The sequence below is a fragment of the Entelurus aequoreus genome, linkage group LG21 (assembly GCF_033978785.1).
Source record: "Entelurus aequoreus isolate RoL-2023_Sb linkage group LG21, RoL_Eaeq_v1.1, whole genome shotgun sequence".
NCBI lineage: Eukaryota > Metazoa > Chordata > Actinopteri > Syngnathiformes > Syngnathidae > Entelurus > Entelurus aequoreus.
In genome coordinates, this window is record NC_084751.1 from 2,967,912 (window position 1) to 2,989,630 (window position 21,719).

At 37.3% G+C, this 21,719-nt stretch overlaps 1 protein-coding gene, 1 long non-coding RNA gene and 1 other non-coding gene across 3 annotated transcripts in view; all 3 read left to right on the top strand.

The window, feature by feature from the left end:
* The first annotated feature begins 680 nt into the window (after positions 1-680).
* Positions 681-18,965, top strand: ddx54 (DEAD (Asp-Glu-Ala-Asp) box polypeptide 54). The gene is made up of 20 exons (XM_062032239.1): positions 681-970; positions 4,576-4,702; positions 4,825-4,895; positions 4,969-5,157; positions 5,235-5,284; positions 5,363-5,404; positions 7,920-8,015; positions 8,088-8,209; positions 8,284-8,345; positions 8,413-8,544; positions 8,612-8,822; positions 10,102-10,233; positions 10,299-10,520; positions 10,591-10,664; positions 10,738-10,935; positions 14,186-14,334; positions 14,415-14,528; positions 14,600-14,710; positions 15,150-15,244; positions 18,468-18,965. Exons 1-20 carry the CDS (start codon positions 863-865, stop codon positions 18,722-18,724), a joined length of 2,562 nt encoding a protein of 853 aa, XP_061888223.1. The 5' UTR covers positions 681-862; the 3' UTR covers positions 18,725-18,965.
* trnac-gca (transfer RNA cysteine (anticodon GCA)) lies at positions 1,062-1,133 on the top strand. The gene has a single exon. It is a non-coding gene; the product is annotated as a tRNA-Cys (tRNA).
* A 2,397-nt stretch (positions 18,966-21,362) lies between the features above and the next one.
* LOC133639099 (uncharacterized) overlaps positions 21,363-21,719 on the top strand; it is a 115,089-nt gene continuing 114,732 nt past the window's right edge. Inside the window, exon 1 of the long non-coding RNA XR_009823730.1 lies at positions 21,363-21,567. This is a non-coding gene — a long non-coding RNA (uncharacterized LOC133639099). The remainder of the gene's footprint in view (positions 21,568-21,719) is intronic.

Below are 21,719 nucleotides of genomic sequence, written 5' to 3' on the forward strand. Positions count from 1 at the left end.
AGTAGGGCCAACCTATGCATGAAGAACAGTAAGCCATACTCACATTCTTGCTTTCACCGAGTCAGGTTCTTGCTGCCTTCAAAGCGTAGTAATTTTGGACCGGGACAAACAGGTTAATGTGGAATTAATTTACTTTTGGCTAAAGGAAAATTATGGCAATCAATATATTATATATGACATACTATTCTAACTATATTATAATTGAGGTCTTGGATTTGCATCTTTTCACAATATTGACTATTTCCTCTCTTGTCACACTCTCGGAAAGAGTGCAAAGAGTGTTTTGTAGGGAGTGTAAATAAATAAATACATATTTTCAGGTACTCAATCGTATTTTAATCAATTTTAAATTAGTATCGAAGCTGGACAGGACACAAAAAAAAAAAAGTATATGAAATACTATTCTAACTATATTATAATTGAGGTCTTGGATTTGCATCTTTTCACAATATTGACTATTTCCTCTCTTGTCACACTCTCGGAAAGAGTGCAAAGAGTGTTTTGTAGGGAGTGTAAATAAATAAATACATATTTTCAGGTACTCAATCGTATTTTAATCAATTTTAAATTAGTATTTTTAAGAACCGAAACTCTTATTACGATAAACGTGGTCGAGGCAGATCATTGTCTGTGCTTCCAACAGGATGCGCTTGGTAGCAGTCGAGAGCAGCCTGGTGTTAAATGAAGAAACAGAAGAAGAAGACGCCGACCACGACGAAGAAGAAGAAGCTCACACGTGTTTACAACATGTCTGCCTGACTCGACTCTCCGCTCCTCCGACGAACATGAACTCTTACAACTAGATATTTTGTTCTATTAACTCGTCACCTAAAAACTTCCGCGGAACAACTTAAACGTCAGTATGGCGCAGAGGAAGAAGAGGCTGACGAAAAAGAAGAGAAGAGAGCCGGAGGTGGATTCTGACGGTGGAGAATTCGAAGTGGCTGCTGAAATAAAAAGCGATGATTCTGTAAGTGTTCAACCATCAAAACATAAGAATATGTGTTCCACATCGTGTGTATACTGTTGTTAACATATCTATTTGATGAAAGTATATATCAGGGGGTATAGCTCAGTGGTAGAGCATTTGACTGCAGATCAAGAGGTCCCCGGTTCAAATCCGGATGCCCCCTTAATTTTCCAACTCTTTCTTTGTTCAATTTGACTACTAAACTACTAGAATCAATCACTAAGGTACTCTAATTTAGTATTAAACCTTAACAGATTATACAAATTGCATTTAGTAATGTTTACATTTGTGCAGTTTTACTTCCGTTATGTTAAAAGCACTGAATAAGCATCGAATCAAAGCATATATGTCATAAAATAATACATAATTCTTAAATACTTAAAAAAAACAACACGTTTTGATAGTCATATGTTGTATTTATTATCTTGTATTTCAGAGATGTTTGGCATGTACAAGAAATGTGTATTTTAAGTAGGGCTGCAACTAACGATTAATTTGATAATCGATTAATCTGTCTATTATTACTTCGATTCATCGATTAATAATCGGATAAAAGAGACAAACTACTTTTCTATCCTTTCCAGTATTTTACTGGAAAAAAACATTATACTGGCACCATACTGGTTTTGATTATTGTTTCTCAGCTGTTTGTACATGTTGCAGTTTATAAATAAAGGTTTATAAAAATAAAATGTATTAAATAAAAATTTAAAAAAATTGCCTCTGCGCATGCACACAGCATAGATCCAACAAATCGATTACTAAATTAATCGTCAACTATTTTTATAACCGATTTTAATCGATTTAATCAATTACTCGTTGCAGCCCTAATTTTAAGCCATGTAAACACGAACACAGAGTTTCAAAAACACATATTTGGGTTTAAAACAATCTCCATCCACACAAGTGTAGTTTCAAAACTGTTTATCTCTACACACACACACATACACCTGCTGTGATGCACATTTTGTCCAATCAGAAGCCTGGAAAAAGCATCAATATCTGACTTGGTGGCATTACACCTCCTATTATGTTTATTTTGATCGACTTTAGATGTACAATGACATGTACATTATCTTTAAAACCAGCCTGCATGTACACAGAGTCCTGGGAACATTAGTAAAGAGCTAATGCACGCCTGTGCTGCTGAATTATAACATGTTCAGCAACATGGTGATGTATTACATGTGCAGTGAAGTGTACATTATTTCTAAAATCAGCACACATTAACGAGCCAAGGAAACCATATTGCATGTTTAAGGGAATTATAAAGCATTTAATCATGGATGTAGTGATATGGTACATGTGTAATGAAGTGTGTATATTGTCTTTAACATCAGTACACACTACAAGGAGAATGCTACATTATGTTTTTTTTTGTTGATTGGTCGCTTTTTACGCGCGAGCATGGTTATGCTCCATCTACAAAAATGGAAGCAAGACACTTAAGTTAACTTCATAATTTGTCATTAAACAAGGTCTAAAAACATAAGATTGTGTGTCAGGTTCAAACACTGATGACATCTATTAAACAGACGAGAAGTAAGGAATCATGCAGAGAGAGTTAAATTTTGCTCAATTGAGGAGAGACGTGTTTTGGGCTGTACTCTAGTTACAGATCCAAACTACGTTCTAAAAGTCCAGCCCACGTGCTTCCTCTATTTATTTGGGAGGTCCCTGGTTACATCACTGAAGCTGTCGCTGAGGGAAGGGGGTAATCTCGACAGCTCCAGTTAGACACAATATATGATTATACAAAAATGCAAATGTGCAGACAGTCGTGATATCGCCTTGTCTCTGCTCTGTCTGCGTTACGGTACTCGATGTTCGGCCTTGGCAATCAGCAGGCCGATTCTGGAAACAAACACTGATACGAGACTGGCTTGCAATCTTTTGGATTTCCAGCTTTGCACAGACAAAGAAAAATACACTGCAAAAAACTGAAATCTAATTAAGATTAAATATCTCAAATAAGGGTGATATTTGCTTATTTTCTGTCTGATAAGATAATTCTTCTCACTAAGCAGATTTTATGTTAGTGTTTTACTTGTTTTAAGGGTTTTGGTCCTAAATGATCTCAGTAAGATATTACAGCTTGTTGTTGAGATGTTATGACCTATATTGAGTAAAACATGCTTGAAACTAGAATATCAACTGTTGCAAAGCTGTGTCATCAACACTCACAAGTATAAAACTACTTTTTTAAAGTAATAATTTCTTACTTCAAGCATGAAAAAAAAATCATGATGTCGAGCGCATATCATTATGTCAAGATAATGGCACTAGCATTTACTTAATTTAAGAATATTTTTCAACATATTGAGCATAAAGGTCTCTTTTTTTCTACCAAGAAAAGTGCACTTGTTATTAGTGAGAATATACTTATTTTAAGCTATTTTTGGGTTAATTGAGGTTAGCTAATTTTACTTGTTTTGGAAAGTCTTGACAAGCCGAATTTTCTTGTTCTATTGGCAGATAATTTTGCTTAGTTGAAATAAAATACCCCTAATTTTTTCTTTTTTTTTTCTTGTTTTTGAACACTGACTTTTTGCAGTGTACAATTTCACAGCACAATTGATAATAACTATAGCAACGGCCCTTAAGCATAAGAGTTGTGTGATAATATATACATAATTATTCTAACATAGTGTTGCACCTTTCTAATGACACAGAGCAAAAAGTCTTGCTTGCTTGTCCCATAAAGGTGGAGGTTCCACAGCGATCATATCCAAAACAGCTGACTCTCATTAGCGCCGGCGGGAGTGCAAAGCCCATTTTGATGTGTCTTTTTTTATTAATGTAGAGTGAAAATAGCAGCATGTTTACGTTCAAACATACAGTAATTCCTCTTCTAGTGTGTTTAAAGGCAGCAAGGCAGTGTTGTTGAGCTTGGAAATGACAGCGCACAACCGTGACGTCATCACAAGTCTCCGTTTGTGCCGTGTACATGCATACGCTAAGCGGAGAGTTTTGGATCTCTACACTTTGGCCAGCGTTTGTAAAAGCCTGCGTTTTTAAAGACAAAAGTATGCGTCTGCGTGTGGACAATAGGCCTAAACACAGAGATAAGTATGTGTTTATTAAGTATCTTTGTTCGTGTGGACATGGCCGTACGTTCACCAATGGACTCTAAAATAGCTCACTCTAGTCTAGTCATTAAATACCGGTAGTTAAAACTTTTTTTTTTTATCAACTACCATGCAGTCACCATACTTATCTATTTCACACTTCTATGTAAACAAAGTATTTTTGAGGTATGGAGTGCAGTTAACAGCTGTTGGATAGAAGTTGTTTTTTATATCTTAGTTGTCGCTCTAATTCAGTGCTTGCAATTATATTTTGTCATGCTCCCCCTTTGGGACATATTTTTTCATCCCCCCGCACTCCTAAATCAAAACACTTTATTGTATACTTATGTATACTTGGTCATATTTCCTGGTTGAGCCTGTTGATTAATTCGAGCGGTGCTGCCACCGAGCAGGAGGCTTGTGTATTGTTCAAGAATTAGAAAAAAAGATGCTGATACCGGAAGTCCCTTGCCTCCCTTGCGACAAGCGCTGCTCCAATTGATCTTATTATGAAAGTGTTATTAATATCTATTACAGCCAGGGAGGAAACTGTTGCGGTTCCCTGCCGCGTCTGACTGCTTGTCGGATGTGGAGCCTGACACCAGGGAGCTTGTCCGAGCCCAGAACAAGAAGAAGAAGAAGTCTGGAGGGTTTCAATCCATGGGTGAGAGACACTATAACAAATCACTATCTCCTTTTTTAAGTGAAATATTTCGCAGTAGCAACATACCAAAATACTTCTAATCGGATTTCCACAACATCCATTGTTTTGCTGTGTCTGGTTAGGACTCTGTTACCCGGTATTCAAAGGAGTCATGAAGAAAGGGTACAAAGTCCCAACCCCAATCCAAAGAAAGGTAAGACTAACCACCTCCACTATCTTTTAACAACCCAGTATATTTTCTAACCGCCTGCGCCTCCATATTGCAGACTATCCCAGTTATTTTGGACGGCAAGGATATCGTAGCCATGGCACGGACAGGCAGCGGAAAGACGGCCGCGTTCCTGGTGCCCATGTTTGAGAAGCTGAAGGCGCCGCAAGCCCAGATGGGCGCCAGGGCTCTCATCCTTACCCCCACCAGAGAGCTGGCCCTACAGACCATGAAGTTCACAAAGGAGGTACACTATATAATAATGGGGCGGTTACATTACTCCGCATAACAAAAGACCTAAAGCGCCCTTATTTGTTGTTGTAGTTGGGTAAGTTCACCCGCTTGAAGACTGCCTTGGTCCTTGGTGGAGACAGGTGTGTTAGTTTTGTTGTTCAGCGTCGACATTTGTGATTGTTGTTGTCCTCCTAACTGGATTTCTGTGTCCTCTCCAGAATGGAGGATCAGTTTGCTGCACTGCACGAAAACCCTGACATGTGAGTAAGACACACGTTTATCTGAGTTGGCAAAATATTGTTTTATAGCCTTAACAGGAAATGAAGTGAAGTTCATTATTTTATATAGAGCTTTTTCTCCAGTCATTTAAAGTGCTTTACATAGTGAAACCCATTATCTACATATTTAAGCTACATTGAAACCAGTGGGGGTGTAACTGGGAGCAGGTGGGTAGAGTTGTCTTGCCCAAGGACACAACAACAGTGACTAGGATGGCGGAAGCGGGAATCGAATTTGGAACCCTCAAGCTGCTGCCATGGCCGCTCTACCAACCAAGCCACGCCCCCCCACCCCAAAATCCCATATTATAGTATTTGTCAGCTGAATATTTGTCAGATGAATATTTATCAGCGGTCCGACAATATAGTCCAAACTCTTATCTTTAATACTGGAATTGAATTTAAAACCACTACTAGTAAGCCTTATTGGTAATATTGTGTTTTGTGTGTCAGTAGCTTTAATGCTAATGAGCCGTTTATCAACTTTTTTCCTTATACTCTGTAACTCTGCACCTGTTCAAATAAATAGATGGCGTATACCCCATAAAACAATGTAACATTAAGGAGACAAGAGGACACAAACTTTAGCCACACTTGCATAGCCATGTGAGCTACACGCTAACATCGCAAACAATTAAACTTACTCAAATTTACAGCTCCCATGTCCGTCGCTGACTGACAGTTGGCAGAGCTATGTATTAGGATGCGTAGTGAAGCCTGCGTCTTTTTTCTTCTTTTTTTTTTAGAAAGCTTTTTCCATCCCCTGTTTTCCCCGTTAACAGGCTCCTCCACCTAAGGGAGGCTCAGAGGCGGTATCATCTCCATGAGGAAACTTGTGATTTTTCTAAATTTCAAAACGACCATTTAAGTGCCTAAGTAGGGATGTAACGACATCACAGTACGATATCGTCACGGTATTGAGGCCACAGTACGATATTATTGCGGTATTATCACAAAAAATTAGGAACACTTGGTAAAAATGCCAGTGTGTGCAAAGTGACAGGAATGTTAAGGACAAACACACTTACTGTATGTAATTGAACGCCAACATAACTCCCAGGTGGTCTAATCATATTTATGTGAAGTGCAAAGAATAGTGCAGTATGTATAATGTTTCTAATAACTAGTTGAGTGTCTTTAAAGTGACAATGTAAACATCCAGTGTAAGAATTGTAAAACAATAATGTTCAGTTTAGTCTTTTAGCGTTTAACTTCCTGAAAAGCAGTGTCCTCTGAGGTGGACATGTTTGTATTAGTTTGAAGAATGATGATCCTTACGAGGTCCACTGGCAATTTAACTTTCAGTAATGTAAATACGCAGGATAAAAAAACGACACTGATTTGATACGTCACATTCCACAGCATTATTGCTTGCATTTTTGAAAGCAAAATACCGCATTATTTACTATACCATCACACCCGTACTAGAAAGTAAGATAGGTTTTTCTCATGTTTGGTGCTCATTAACAGGCTCTGGGAAGAATTAATCTTCTGCCATTCAAAAGTCACTTTTGCATAATATTTACGGTAACATTTTCTTCTACGGTAACAATTAGCCATTCTGCGTATTAATTCCTAGACCGCTGCGAGGCTCAAAATTCAGGTCAAAACTCACATTTGTTTCACTTGAAGTGTAGAGAGTGAATGATACTTTGCAAGTATGGTCTTTATTTGCACTAGGAGTGAGCCGATACTAATAATAATCTGATACAATATCTGCAAGAATCATAGTACATGCTTTTATTTTGTAGTGTGAACTTTTAGAAACGGTTTGATGAAGTGAAATTACTCGGAGAATTATGGTGGGTATGAAAAACACTAACCTTATGACAGACGTATTCTTTTGCAGTGAAGTGTTAATTTGTAATTTGGCGACACTTAGTGGTCACAATAATTAATTAAATGAAGGATATGACGCAGTAAGTCGAATGATGCGGACGCAATTGTTACTGGATACTTTCTAATACGCTTCCCGTTTTGGAGACTTTGTATGAGTAAGTAATATGCAACTATATTTATTTTATTCTTGTTTATATTGACAAGTGTCATGTTCATACCGCTATCTTGTACAATTCAGGACACTTTATTACATGTCTCGCTTGTGTGCCTAGCTGTTGTGTAGCTGCTAGCGCCTATAGTCTACCATGTTTACCTTTTGTAAATGACTTCACTAGAATACAAAGTAGAAGAAGACCGACCTTGTGTGCTTATTGGAGGACATTTAAATGTTAACTGGCTGTCCAGTTTTGCACGAGTAAACATACTGCAGGACTGCTTGTATCGAAGATTTAAATGCAAGCCAATATCATCCAACGCTTGTTTTTTTTTTGCTGCTCTCAGAACAATATCTGATCTAGGCACTTCTAATTTGCACACTTTATTGTTAAGCGGACACCGAAACTTTGAAGACAGAAATTGATTTAAAACATTGTAACTGACTTAATGTTCCTGATTCTTTTTACTGAACATATTGATGGTTTGTCTGTCCCTTCATTAGAATAATTGGTACTCCGGGTCGTCTCATGCACGTCGTCCAGGAAATGAACCTCAAGCTGCAAAACGTGGAGTATGTGGTGTTTGACGAGGCGGACAGGTAAATCAAAGCGTTCCTTTCTTTTCAAACCGTGTCGTCGCACGTGTGTGGTAACGGGACTTATCGGTTCAGGTTGTTCGAAATGGGCTTTGCCGAGCAGCTCCAGGAGATCATCCGCAGGCTTCCTGACACTAGACAGACTCTGCTGTTCTCCGCCACTCTGCCCAAAATGCTGGTGGAGTTTGCGAGAGCTGGTGAGATTTAGTACTGCGTGTACTGGCTGCTAGTTGAATGGATGTGATATAATGTACGTGTTTTTATTGACTAGGGCTGACTGAACCTGTACTCATTCGTTTGAACGTGGACTCCAAGCTCAGTGATCAGATCAAGGTGAAACTTGGAGAAGCTACAGTTTTTAGTGATTGATTATAACAACAACATTCTTGTGATCCCTCAGCTGTCTTTCTTTAATCTACGAGTGGACGACAAACCGGCCTTACTCCTCCACCTCCTGAGAAATGTTGTGAAACCTCAGGAGCAGACAATTGTCTTCGCAGCCACTAAACATCACGTGGAGTACCTCAAAGAGGTAAGACACGACCTCCAAGCTTCTCCAAGTCTTTGACTACATTTCTAACGCCGACTGTGATCCGCAGCTGTGTTCATCAGAAGGCGTGGAATGTGCGTACATCTACAGCGCCCTCGATCAGACGGCCAGAAAGATCAACATCGGGAAGTTTGTCCACCGCAAAGCCATGGTGCTCATCGTGACGGATGTCGCCGCTCGCGGTATAGACATCCCCATGCTGGACAACGTTATCAACTACAACTTTCCCTCCAAGTCGAAGCTCTTCTTGCACAGAGTTGGTGAGTCCGTCATAACAAACAGACCTCAATCAAGACATGATCACACGCTTACCTGCGAAGTCAATTAGCGAAAGGCTCCTATTTATATTTTTAAATTGCACTTTCATCGATAGTTTTGTTCTAAACAAAAAGGTGCAGCAAATTTCAACCTGATATGATGAGATTTGTCAGAGATATAAGCATCTAAACATATTCAATTAGATTTTTTTATTGATATTTACATTGCTGCATTTACAGGATCTGGGTCAGATGTGGATTTTTGTCTTTTTTGACAACGCAAATAGGATTAAATGAGATATAAAAAGAAAAGAGTATTTTACCATTACTTTTTATAACTATTAGAAATAGGATCTCATGTTCCATGTCATTCATTGTTTTTACAATTTAACAGGATTTGTTCCACCCTTATAAACAAACAAACTTTTTCAATTGGAATTCAGTAAATAGGAGCTTAAATACTTTTGTAAAATTATTATGAATAATGGAAAATTTGGTCATTTAGATTCATCATTATAAGAATTTGTTTTATCATTATAAACAGGGATTTTTTCCTATTAAAAATAATTGAATTAGATTTTCCCAATATATATTGTAAGATTTTGCTTAAATATGTTTTTTAAATTAAGATTAATAGAACATTCAGTCATTTGGATTCATCATCATTTGTTTCAACATTATTAACAGGGTTTTTCCCTCTTAGAAATAATTACATGGGATTTTTCCATTATAGATGGTAGGATTTCAAAAAAAAGAAGTTTAAATATGTTATTTAGATTATTATGATTAATAGGACATTCAGTTATTAATATGTCAATTGTCTTGTCAATTCAAAAGATTGATTCCCCCAAATTCATTCAAAAGGATGTATATTTTTGTGTTCTTAATGCTTGCATTACATTTAAAATTTAATAGGACTTTTCCGCACCATATTACAAATAGGATTTAATCATTCATGTGCCAATTATCTTTTTAATTTTAGTATGATTTTTTCCTCTCCATTTTTTCCCGTTAATGTCTCTGTTATCTACACTTTATTAGTATTTCCTTTAAATATTTGTAATATTTGATACGACTCAACACCCTTTTTCACTATTATAATTTACATGGGACTTCTTTAGTTGTCATCAATTTGTCAAATTATTTTCAGCATCTTTTCCCCATTATAACCAGTAGAAATGTTTTCTCTTTGTTTTTCTTACCTATAAAGTGTAATAGTCTTTCATTGACAATTATGGTTGTTTACTTTCTTGCATCTGTAGTCACATTGAAATATCCTCAGGTCGCGTGGGTCGAGCGGGACGCAGCGGCACAACCTACAGTATGGTTTGTCCCGACGAGATGCCTTTGGTGTACGACCTGCATCTCTTCCTCGGGAGGCCGGTTCAGTTCGCCACATCGGAGCACACCCCAGGTAAGACATTTCATCAGGTAATAAAAGTCGATGATGTTTACAGCCTCTCATGTGCTTGTCTGCAGATACAGATGGTGTGTTTGGTCGCGTCCCTCAGAGCATGCTGGACGACCAAAGCAGCAACCTGATTGCGGCGCACAACGACTCCCTGGATCTGCAAAACTTGCACCGGATCTCTGAGAACGCCTACAAGCAGTACCTCAAGTCTCGACCTAACCCCTCTGCAGAGTCCATCAGACGAGTGAAAAACATGAATCTGTCTTGCATGGCCGTGCATCCCTTGCTGGGTTTGTTTGCAATACGAGGACAGATGGGGATTGTTCTCGAACACAAGTTTGTAACGGCTTGTTTTTGTAGGTTCTGCTTTGGAGAAAACTGAACTGGAGCGCCTTCAGATAGTCGACGCCATCAAGGGCTACAAATCCAAAGCAGTGAGTCTGGATTCTCTACGACGTTTTCCCTGCCAGTCTGTGACGTAACCTAACATATTTGTTCCTCTTGCAGACCATCTTTGAAATCAACTCCACCTGCAAGACGTCTGCCAGCGAGGTGATGAGAAACAAACGCTCCAAAGACTCTAAGCGGGTGGACAAATTCAGCAGGGACAGAGAAAGTCTGGCTGTAGAAGGAAGCCTTCATCGGACCAGCAATATTTCAGGCGATGAAGAGGCTGATGGAACAGGCGACGATGATGCCCTACAGGTAAGATTGCACCTTTTAGAATTAAAAGTCAGAGAGATTTAAAAAACAAACATGTTTTATCAATCAATACATTTGAATATTTTTGATACATTTTTGTATCAATTTCAAATTGAAGAGGAAAAAAACGTAATACTGTCAAATGATTTAAAAAAAAAAAATCAGGTTAATCACACTTTCTAATTTGGATTAATCATGATTAATCACAGATTATTATGCGCTTGCATTGTTTAAATTAACCTAAAAAAGACCCCAATAAGTGAAGTGAATTGGTTTAAATGTAACATACCGTATTTTTCGGACTATAAGGCGCACTTAAAAGCCCTTAATTTTCTCAAAAATCGACAGTGCGCCTTATAACCTAATGTAACGGAATAATTCTGGTTTTCTTACCAACCTCGCAGCTATTTTATTTGGCACATGGTGTCATGATACATATGACCAGTAGATGGCAGTCACACATAAGAAATACATGTAGACTGCAAGATGATGTCAGTATACAACGCCAAAATTTAAATGTTCCATTGAGAATATAGAGCATTACACACAGCGCTCAAAAATCTGTCAAATGTTTTAGTAGGACTTTGGTTAGGTATGAAGCCGTACCGCTTGATGGATTGTCAACATATGAGTATTATTATGGTGTGTGTACAATGACCGCAAAATGGCACCCATTAGCAGAGATATTATCAGCGTTTTGTTTCGCAATATTATGCAAAACCAACTTTTCTTGCCTTCTGGTACCTGCTGATGTGTATTTCGGATCTGCATAAGTCCTCAAATTTTGCGCGCGTCAGTCATTGTAGTCCGTGCCGACACCGTAGTCGATAAGCTTCTTCTTTTCCTCTTATCTTTTCGTTAGGGGGTTCTCAGCTGTTGCCATTTCTAATATAAAGTACTGTAAAGTTCTAACTTATAGCTGTCATTAGACTCGCTATGAAAGCTCTTAAAAACACCGGTGTCGAGAGATTACACAGTTCACCCACGGAACTTCAGTTATCAAAGAGTTCCGGTCGGACGGTTTTTCACGGGACACAGTGTTTTAGTTATCATTTCCTTTTGTAATTGAGCTACTCTGTCAAACAATTCTCCCTGGGGATCAATAAAGTTGTTCTAAGTCTAAAGGCTCCACTTCTCCAAATGCTAGGTTGATGCTGATTTACATTGAATTTGCCATAGACATGCTATTGATTAGCACTAGCCATTTTATATGGTGATTTTAACACCTCCAAATTTGGAAATGACAACTACAACTAAGAGGCATGTTACAATTAAACAGCTGGTGTGTTATTATTACAATACTTACAGTATAAACAGTTTGTAGGACTCAATAACTAGACTAGATTCAGCTTAGATAAGGCAACACACCGTAGCGTATACTCTATTGCCATCTAACGTCTTGGAATTGCAACTGCATGCAATGTCTACTAAAAAATACTTGCAAATGAGACTAAAAAATGTAATAAGAAAACAATATATAACAACTGAACAGCACATATGTCATCAACAGCTCATGGTTAAAAGGTAAATAATTATTGTTTTTTTCAAATTGATATTTATTAACACAAAAGCACACACTTAAGTATAGAAAAGTATTACACTTTTCACCCATTTGTGGCAGTAATGACAATATCAAACAGAAGAAGTCTGGAGCAAAAGTCATGACTAAAGTGCAAAAATTATGATTAAAGCGGTAGAGCTGTATTTTTATTTGCGCTTTGAATTTTATTGACACTTTATTTAATAAACATGTTGATTATTAATTTAGTTTATTTTAGCACAAAAATTGTATGTAAATATATTTGTCATCAGTTATTTATGAGTCCCTTCTTATGCAGTATATTTGATTGTTTATTTTTCTAATCAGCCTGACCTAAGCCTAAAGTTTATGTGTTAAATAAATAATTATCTTTGTGATTAGCACATGGTATAGCTCGGTTGGTAGAGTGGCCGTGCCAGCAACTTGAGGGTTCCTGGTTCGATCCCCGCTTCCGCCATCCTAGTCACTGCCGTTGTGTCCTTAGGCAAGACACTTTACCCACCCGCTCCCAGTGCCACCCACACTGGTTTAAATGTAACTTAGATATTGGGTTTCACTATGTAAAAGCGCTTTGAGTCACTAGAGAAAAGCGCTATATAAATATAATTCACTTCACTTTATATCATTTGACAAGGTTGTAAACTGTTAAGTAGGTTAGATACAATATTGAATATGATTAAAATCAAGAGTAAAATGACCAATTCAGTGTAAATATTTGAGTGGGCACCTGGCCCCTTTTTAGTTGAAAAGTTGGGCCCTGAGGTCTAAAGGGTCAAGAAAACCCCTGCTGTAGGGTTAAGTGTACATATGTTGATTTTTTTTTTATAAGTAAAAAAATTAGAGATGTCCGATAATGGCTTTTTTGCCGATATCCGATATTCCGATATTGTCCAACTCTTAATTACTGATTCTGATATCAACCAATACCGATATATACAGTTGTAGAATTAAGACATTATTATGCCTAATTTTGTTGTGATGCCCTGCTGGGTGCATTAAACAGCAGCTTGGAAGCAGCATGAGGAGGTTGAGGTGGGGGGGAGTAGCGGGGGGGGGGGGGGGGGTATATTGTAGCGTCCCGCAAGAGTTAGTGCTGCAAGGGGTTCTGGATATTTGTTCTGTTGTGTTTATGTTGTGTTACGGTGCGGATGTTCTCCCGAAATGTGTTTGTCATTCTTGTTTGGTGTGGGTTCACAGTGTGGCGCATATTTGTAACAGTGTTAAAGTTGTTTATACGGCTACCCTCAGTGTGACCTGTATGGCTGTTGACCAAGTATGCCTTGCATTCAATTGTGTTTGTGAAAAGCCGTAGATATTATGTGACTGGGCCGGCACGCAAAGACAGTGCCTTTAAGGCACGCCCTCAATATTGTTGTCTGGGTGGAAATCGGGAGAATTTTGGGAGAATGGTTGCCCCGGGAGATTCTCGGGAGGGGAACTGAAATTCGGGAGTCTCCCGGGAAAATCGGGAGGGTTGGCAAGTATGACTGGGAGACGCAACTGCTCTGTACTTCTCCCTACGTCCGTGTACCACTCCGTACAGGGGCGTTTTAAAAAGTCATAAATTTTACTTTTTGAAACCGATACCGATAATTTCCGATATTACATTTTAAAGCATTTATCGGACGATAATATCGGACTGCCGATATTATCAGACATCTCTAAAAAAAAATCAATATTTTCAGGTTTAAATGACTTTTTCTGACTTTCCAGGAGGTCTTCTCAGAGGTGGTTGGTGGAAAGAGGAAAGGCCATCAGGACGGAGGAGAAGAGCACCCAAAGAACAAGCGAGGCAGGCAGACGGGCAAAGACGAGGAGTACTACATTCCCCACAGACCTAAAGACTTTAACTCAGAAAGAGGGTGAGACTATACGCATATACTTTATGTCAAATGCATGTCATCCTGTCATTCAAGTGATTCACACCTTTATGTTGTCTCAGTTTAAGTCTGGGAGGAGAAGGCAGCGCGTTTGAAAATCAAGCTTCCTCCGCTGTCCTGGACCTCATGGGAGACGAGGGAGACAAACTAAACCAGCACAAGAAAATCATGAAATGGTATCATCTATAACACAGAATTTTTTTTATGTTGTCATGTACTTTTTTTTTAAACATTGTAACATATGCAGGGATCGAAAGAGGAAACGCTTTGTGACTGACATGGGAAAGGGAGACCAGAAGAAGAAGATAAAACTGGACGGCGGTCCAGTCATCGGCAACAAGAAGAACAAAAAGAACTTGTATCCTTTCAATTATTTAATGTTTCAAAGCAGAGCACACTTAAAACACTACATTTTGTTTACAAAGTGCATTTGGCAGCCTGAGAAGCTAACTTCTTGTCCAACAGATGGACTCATGATAAGTTATGGTGTAAGTTTATATCGAACATGAATACAATTACAATATGATTCATCACGTTTCCAGTTTCTCATTGCAGCATGTCCGAAAGGGAGAAGGAAGAAGCAGAGCTTATTTAATCCTACCCCCTTTTTTATTTTATTTTTTAGCAATTTTTAACACATTTGTTTGTACTCAATCTATAACACCAAATGCACGGTAGTCTTGTCAAGCTAAAGGCAATAGCACACATAACAGGAAGTAGTAACCTAACAAAACAAAACAAATATCAGCGTGAAGATTGCATGAGTAGAAATGTTCTGCTCCTTAATCACATCTCAGTTACGAGGAATGGAAGAAGAAGTACAAGATTGATGACGTAGGGTCGAACTCCGACGGAGAAGGTGGAGGTGGAGGTGTGAGGAAGCCTGCAAGAGGTATACGATTATAAACAAGATATATTAAAAACATAATAATTTAGCAACTTTTTTCTTAAAAAGCATTCTGACTTCAAAATGTAAAATTAAATGTCTTTATTACTACAAAAAATGTTCACAAAGTGGAAAAGAAAATGACATTCTGACTTAAAATTGAACATTTTTAATTACTAAAATATAACAAAAAAATACACGCAATTTATTCTAAGCGAAATTATTTTTTTATTTTCAAAAACTGACTTTATTTTCTTAACATTGTGGTTTTATTCTGTTAATTTAGTTTTATTTAATAACACTGTGACCCAAGTAATCATTTCCAAAAGAAAGCTTAGCTTTCTTTTTTCTTATACTACATATTATATTTTAAATATGTTTCTACATTGTATTGCGTTGGGGTCGTGGTCAATATGTCATCTTCAATATATGACATGATCATTTGGATTAGCAATGATGTTGTATGTGTATTTAAAAACAAATAATAGTGTTATTAATAATACCATTAATAATATTAACATTGGCATTTTTTTTATTATATCAGAATCACAATCAGCTTCAACACAAGGAATTTGACTTGGTAGACAGTGCTCTCTTTGTTCAATGCAGTTTCAATTGTTGCTTATTGTAAAAAGTAACTCAGGCTATACTTTATTCTGCCCTCCCTGAATGTTGCAATTTTAGTTTGCCAAATATGTAAACAGTCCTTTGATACGAAAAAATAAGTGTTTTGTTGATATTATTCACAATTAAGTCACCTTAAAACTAACCACACTAAAGAAAGTATATAGTACACACATGATATAATGTGGAATAAACTGGGAAAAAAAGCAATACAGTTACGCAGGATGATGGTTGAGCACTAATGCCACTAGCTTAATGCTAACGTACAATGGACTATCTCAAAGACAAGCTAACTGAAATTAGCATGGCCAATTGCAGGTTGGAAGACGTACACGGCGTAAAGTTTGACGTTATTGTCGGCAGTAATGTCAAAATATTTAGGGTAGTTCTCACTGGTTTGAACAAACCAGTTTGCCGGGTGTCGACCAGCTGCTGATGCCCCGCTGACAGGCGATTTAGATGCACATTGTTGTTTTTTAAGATAATGCAACGAGGTACGTTTTATGATATTTGAGCTGTCTTTCCAAACTCACTATAACTAATAGTTCGTAAACAATATACTTTAGATAGGGGGTGTCAAACTCATTTTAGCTCAGGGGCTGCATGGAGGAAAATCTGTGCACACTTGGGGCCGGACTATTAAAATCATGGCATTAAAACTAAAAAGTAAAGACAACTTGAGATTGTTTTCTTTGTCTTACTTTGGCCAAAAATAGAACAAACACATTCTGAAAATATTACAATAAAAATATATTAAAAAATACAGGCAGTGGTAAAGTTTAGATCCATGAAGGAAAAGAGGAAGTGAATGAATGTTTATAACTGAATACATATGCATAAAAATGTGTTTTATTTTGTATAATTTTTTTAATTAATTAAGTAATGTTTATGACAACCTTTTTCCAAAACACAATATAGAATGTGAGATATAACAGGATAATGCATACATTTATCATTTGTTTTCAAAACGCTTACAAAAAAGTGGGACCCCAAATATTTACTGTGGGATGCCATTTTTATGACTTGATGGGGTCTCTGGCATAGACATCTTATAAGTAGATGCAGCATCGAGCGCTACTGCCTACTGGCGCTGACAAGACGCGGGGCCGCCATCTTGGAGTGGTGATCCGCTCCACTCAAAGTAATTCATTTGGCAGGAGCAATCTGTCAGCGCATTTAATTCATTTTACCTCACTGAATATCACTAATTTTCACACGTTTTTTTGTCATACGTGTAGCTATGATAAAGGACACATGTTTTATTATTCATAGTTTGCTTAACAGTAATAGAATATTCTTATATGCTATAAGTGACCAGACGTCCGAGATCAAAACTGGGAATATAATCCCAGAGTAGGGGGAAAAAAACGGTCTACTATTTTTAAGTTGAAGAAACAATATGATTAGGTTATATATACATGCGTATATCCTACATAAACAATGGAAGAAAACATTAGATATCTATATATCTTAGGGACCTATAGACTGTATCTCTGTTGCTGCAGCAGCAGAGAGTTTATTCTGTCTTGACATTTTGTATTGATATTTTGTACTACCTTCTTCCCGTAAATGATAATGTTTACAGTGATTGTTTTATATGTGTTTTTTATGTATGTCGCTTTGGATAAAAGCGTCTGCCAAATACTTAAACATAAACATATATAAACACCTGAAAGTCTTTATATCAGCTAATACCACCAATCTGTTTCACTGGATTCAGAATAAAACCAAATTCTGTTTTACAATCTTTATCTTCATCATTTATTTCAACTTTGTTATTCAAGTATGACATTTTTTAATTTAATTAATTTAATTGACAAGCAATTCTATTATGGTCATACTCTTGTTTGCTAGCGGCTACGATTTCAGTACTATTGAAGATCTTTGCTCCTTCTCAACTCTGTGGTAATATTCTTTTCACAAAATACAACCAATAGTACGTTAATGTTAAATCTTACTTGTGAAAAGTAATCCCCCGATTCCTATTTTCAATAGTCTGCTCATTTGAGCGGGAAAACGCTGAACACCAGCCCGGCATCTTTGTTTTCTACCTGTCAACTGTCAGTTTAGGCTGGTCGCCGGCTCCTCATCACCACTTCAAGATGGTGGCCGAATTTCTCGCGTCACAGCAGCCAATGCTGCGTCTACTCATAAGATGTCTATGGTCTCTGGGACCCCATTTTGAAAATTCCTAGCACCAACACTGATGGAGTATTGGTGCGTGCAAAACAGCAGCAGGTGGCTGTGGCCTGCGGGCCGGTTCTAATACTAATCAAATATCATCCCGGGGACCATAGATAATTCATTCGGCCCGCGGGCCTTGACTTTGACACATAGGCTTTAGATGGTATATCCATTCATACAATATATCACTTAATTTTGTTTTCATGCTAAAAAATATTTTGAAGGTGTGCCGGCAGTAATTTAGCCACGATGTAGGGGAAACCCTGCATTCAGACTTTGTCCTCATATTTGTATGAGTTTAATCTTGTGTTTTTTTTATAGATTTAGTTGTAAGTGAAGCATGTTAAGCCGATGCCGAAGTTATTAGTGTTCACATAGTTCACGGTGCAAAGATGAAATAGCAAAACGTTTTGTTTTCCAGGCCGTGGTCGCCAGCGCCCCCAAGGCCCCAAGTCCCCGGGACCGCAGCGCACGTCCGGCGGCCGCATAGTGCGCTCCGAGCTGAAGTCCAGCCAGCAAATCCTGAAGGAGCGCAAGAAGCAACAGAAGCAACAGTTCCTGCAGAGCGGAGGCCTGAAGAACATGCGCAGAAAGAACAAAAAATGGGTCGGGGATGTGAAGAAATCTGGTTTTGGTCGCGGCGCACAGAAAAAGGGCAAGATGAAGAAGAGAATGTGAGGTGTGGACGAACAATGTAATATTATATTAAATATACGGATTATGGATACAAAATAAGTTGCATTAATGCTATTTAATCACCATTTCCTCTGATCTCCAAATGAGAATTTTCTGGGTTTTTTTCATTTTGCGTGTGCTTTCAGGGAGATTTGTGTCTAAATCATGGAAATACAGACAGAAACAGGCCAGCGTTTGTCATTCATGCTTTGAAATAAACTACGCCTCTTAGCGTCTTGGAGAGGCACTGCAGCTCCTTTGCTCACCTGTAAGTAAGCCTCTGCAGTTTTATTAGTAGGAAGTAATCCTCTGTTTAAAGTAAAGACGGCGGTACCATGTAGTTTGAACATTACTATTACTAAAGATTACGACTATTTTACTATAAAGTGTATAGTAAGGTAGTATTACAGACATGTTGCTGTTCATGCTAAATGATAGCTTCCTTAACATGCTAGGTGGCTAATGTCACATTTAGCCCCAAACATGAGGATTATTGATAAAAATGTGGGTGAACAACAGCGTGCCAATATTGAAACCATTATATCGTCGTTTAATTCAGTCATTTGCTTTCAAAAGTTGACTTCCAAAATGAATCTTTATGTATCGATTCTAACTGTAAGCCCTGTAATACCATCTGTGGACACCGGAGGGCGCAGTTGTCTACCACGCAAGTTTTGACAGCAACCTCCTTTTTAACAGGTGAGTGGAAAATATTAATGTACCATTCTGTATTTTAATATTATTAAATTAAGAATGGTGTGTTATGTACGGGCATAATTAAAATTTCTTGCAATATATATACGTATATATGTGTGTGTATATATAATATATATATATATGTGTGTGTGTGTGCGTGTATGTATATATATATATATATATATCCATTTTTTACCGCTTGTCCCGTTTGGGGTTGCGGGGGTGCTGGAGCCCATCATATATATATATATATATATATGTGTATATATATATATGTATGTATATATATATATATATATATATATATATATATATATATATATATATATATATATATATATATATATATATATATGTATGTATGTATGTATGTATGTCTTAATTAGATTTAAAAAAAAAAAAAATAGTGCTCGATACCGTGGTAGAGCGTAATATGTATGTGTGGGGAAAAAATCACAAGACTATTTCATCGCTACAGGCCTGTTTCATGAGGGTTTCCTCAATCGTCAGGATATTTATATATATATATATATATATATATATATATATATATATATATATATATATATATATATATATATATGTATGTGGGGTGCTGGAGCCCATCATATATACATATATACAGTATATACATATATATATGTATATATGATGGAGCCCATCATATATACATATATATATATATACATATGTATATATATATAATATATATATACATATACAGCCCATCATATATATATATATATATATATATATATATATATATATATATATATATATATATATATATATATATATATATATATATGTATATGTATATATATATGTATGTATGTATATATATATATATATATATATATATATATATATATATATATATATATATATATATATATATATATATATATATATATACATATATGATGGGCTCCAGCACCCCCGTGACCCTGAACGGGACAAGCGGTAAAAAATGGATGGATTGATGGATATATATATATCTTAGACTGATGAGGGTCCAGCCTTAGACTGATATTTTTTTTACTCTTCCCCCTTTTCCAAATATCACCTTTTTCCCACCTTTTTTAAGGAGCGCTGTAAGTGGCTGATCCGTTGGCGGTCCCGTCTTGTCCCCCTGTAACGTATGTCTGCTCTTAGTGGGACTGTGCCGAAAATAACATTTCAGTTCTTATGTGTCTTGTACATGTTAAAGAATGGACAATAATAAAGCATCTTGATCTTGATATATATATATATATATATATATATATATATATATATATATATATATATATATATATATATATATATATATATATATATATATATATATATACAGTATATATATGTACATGTATACTGTATATGTATATGGGGCAGCACGGTGGAGGGGGTTAGTGCATGTGCCTCACGCTACGGAGGTCCTGGGTTCAATCCCAGGCTCGGGATCTTTCTGTGTGGAGTTTGCATGTTCTCCCCGTGACTGCGTGGGTTCCCTCCGGGTACTCCGGCTTCCTCCCACCTCCAAAGACATGCACCTGGGGATAGGTTGATTGGCAACACTAAATTGGCCCTAGTGTGTGAATGTGAGTGTGAATGATGTCTGTCTATCTGTGTTGGCCCTGTGATGAGGTGGTGACTTGTCCAGGGTGTACCCCGTCTTCCGCCCGAGTGCAGCTGGGATGGGCTCAGGCGCCCCCCCCCCCCCGCAACCCCGAGGGGGACACACAGTAGAGAATGGATGGATGGATGGATATATATATATATATACTTAATATATAGATATATATATATAGTAGTTTAGTAGTAGTTTTTTTCATTAAATACGTGTTATTTTCTTAATATTTTGACTTAACCTGGAACTATTTGACTGTTTTTAGTGTGAAAAATGATAACCAAATTTTGGGTAACGGTACAAAAACTGCAAAATCTTGAAAAGTGGGGGGTGGGGGGACAAGTGTGTTCCTCTTTAGGGGACGTACAGCAAGTTGTTTCCCACACGTATCTTGCTTCACTGGCCTCTTGTCCAATGATAACCTGATTTATCTCCTGCAGGAGTCCATCATCCAGTTGAAGAGCACCCATCAGCTGCAGGGAAGGTACAAAACATGAGCACATGGACAGCAGCCTCAGAGGTAACATCAGCAATCAATGTGAGTGAGACCAGTTACTCGTTACATCTGCTTGTGGTTATCCCTGTTGGATTTGTATTATTTTCATTTTGTGTCTATAGCAACACATTGCAGGTGTTGACAAAGTTTACAAATACGTAAACGGCTCATACTTGTTTTTGTTTTTTTCCTTC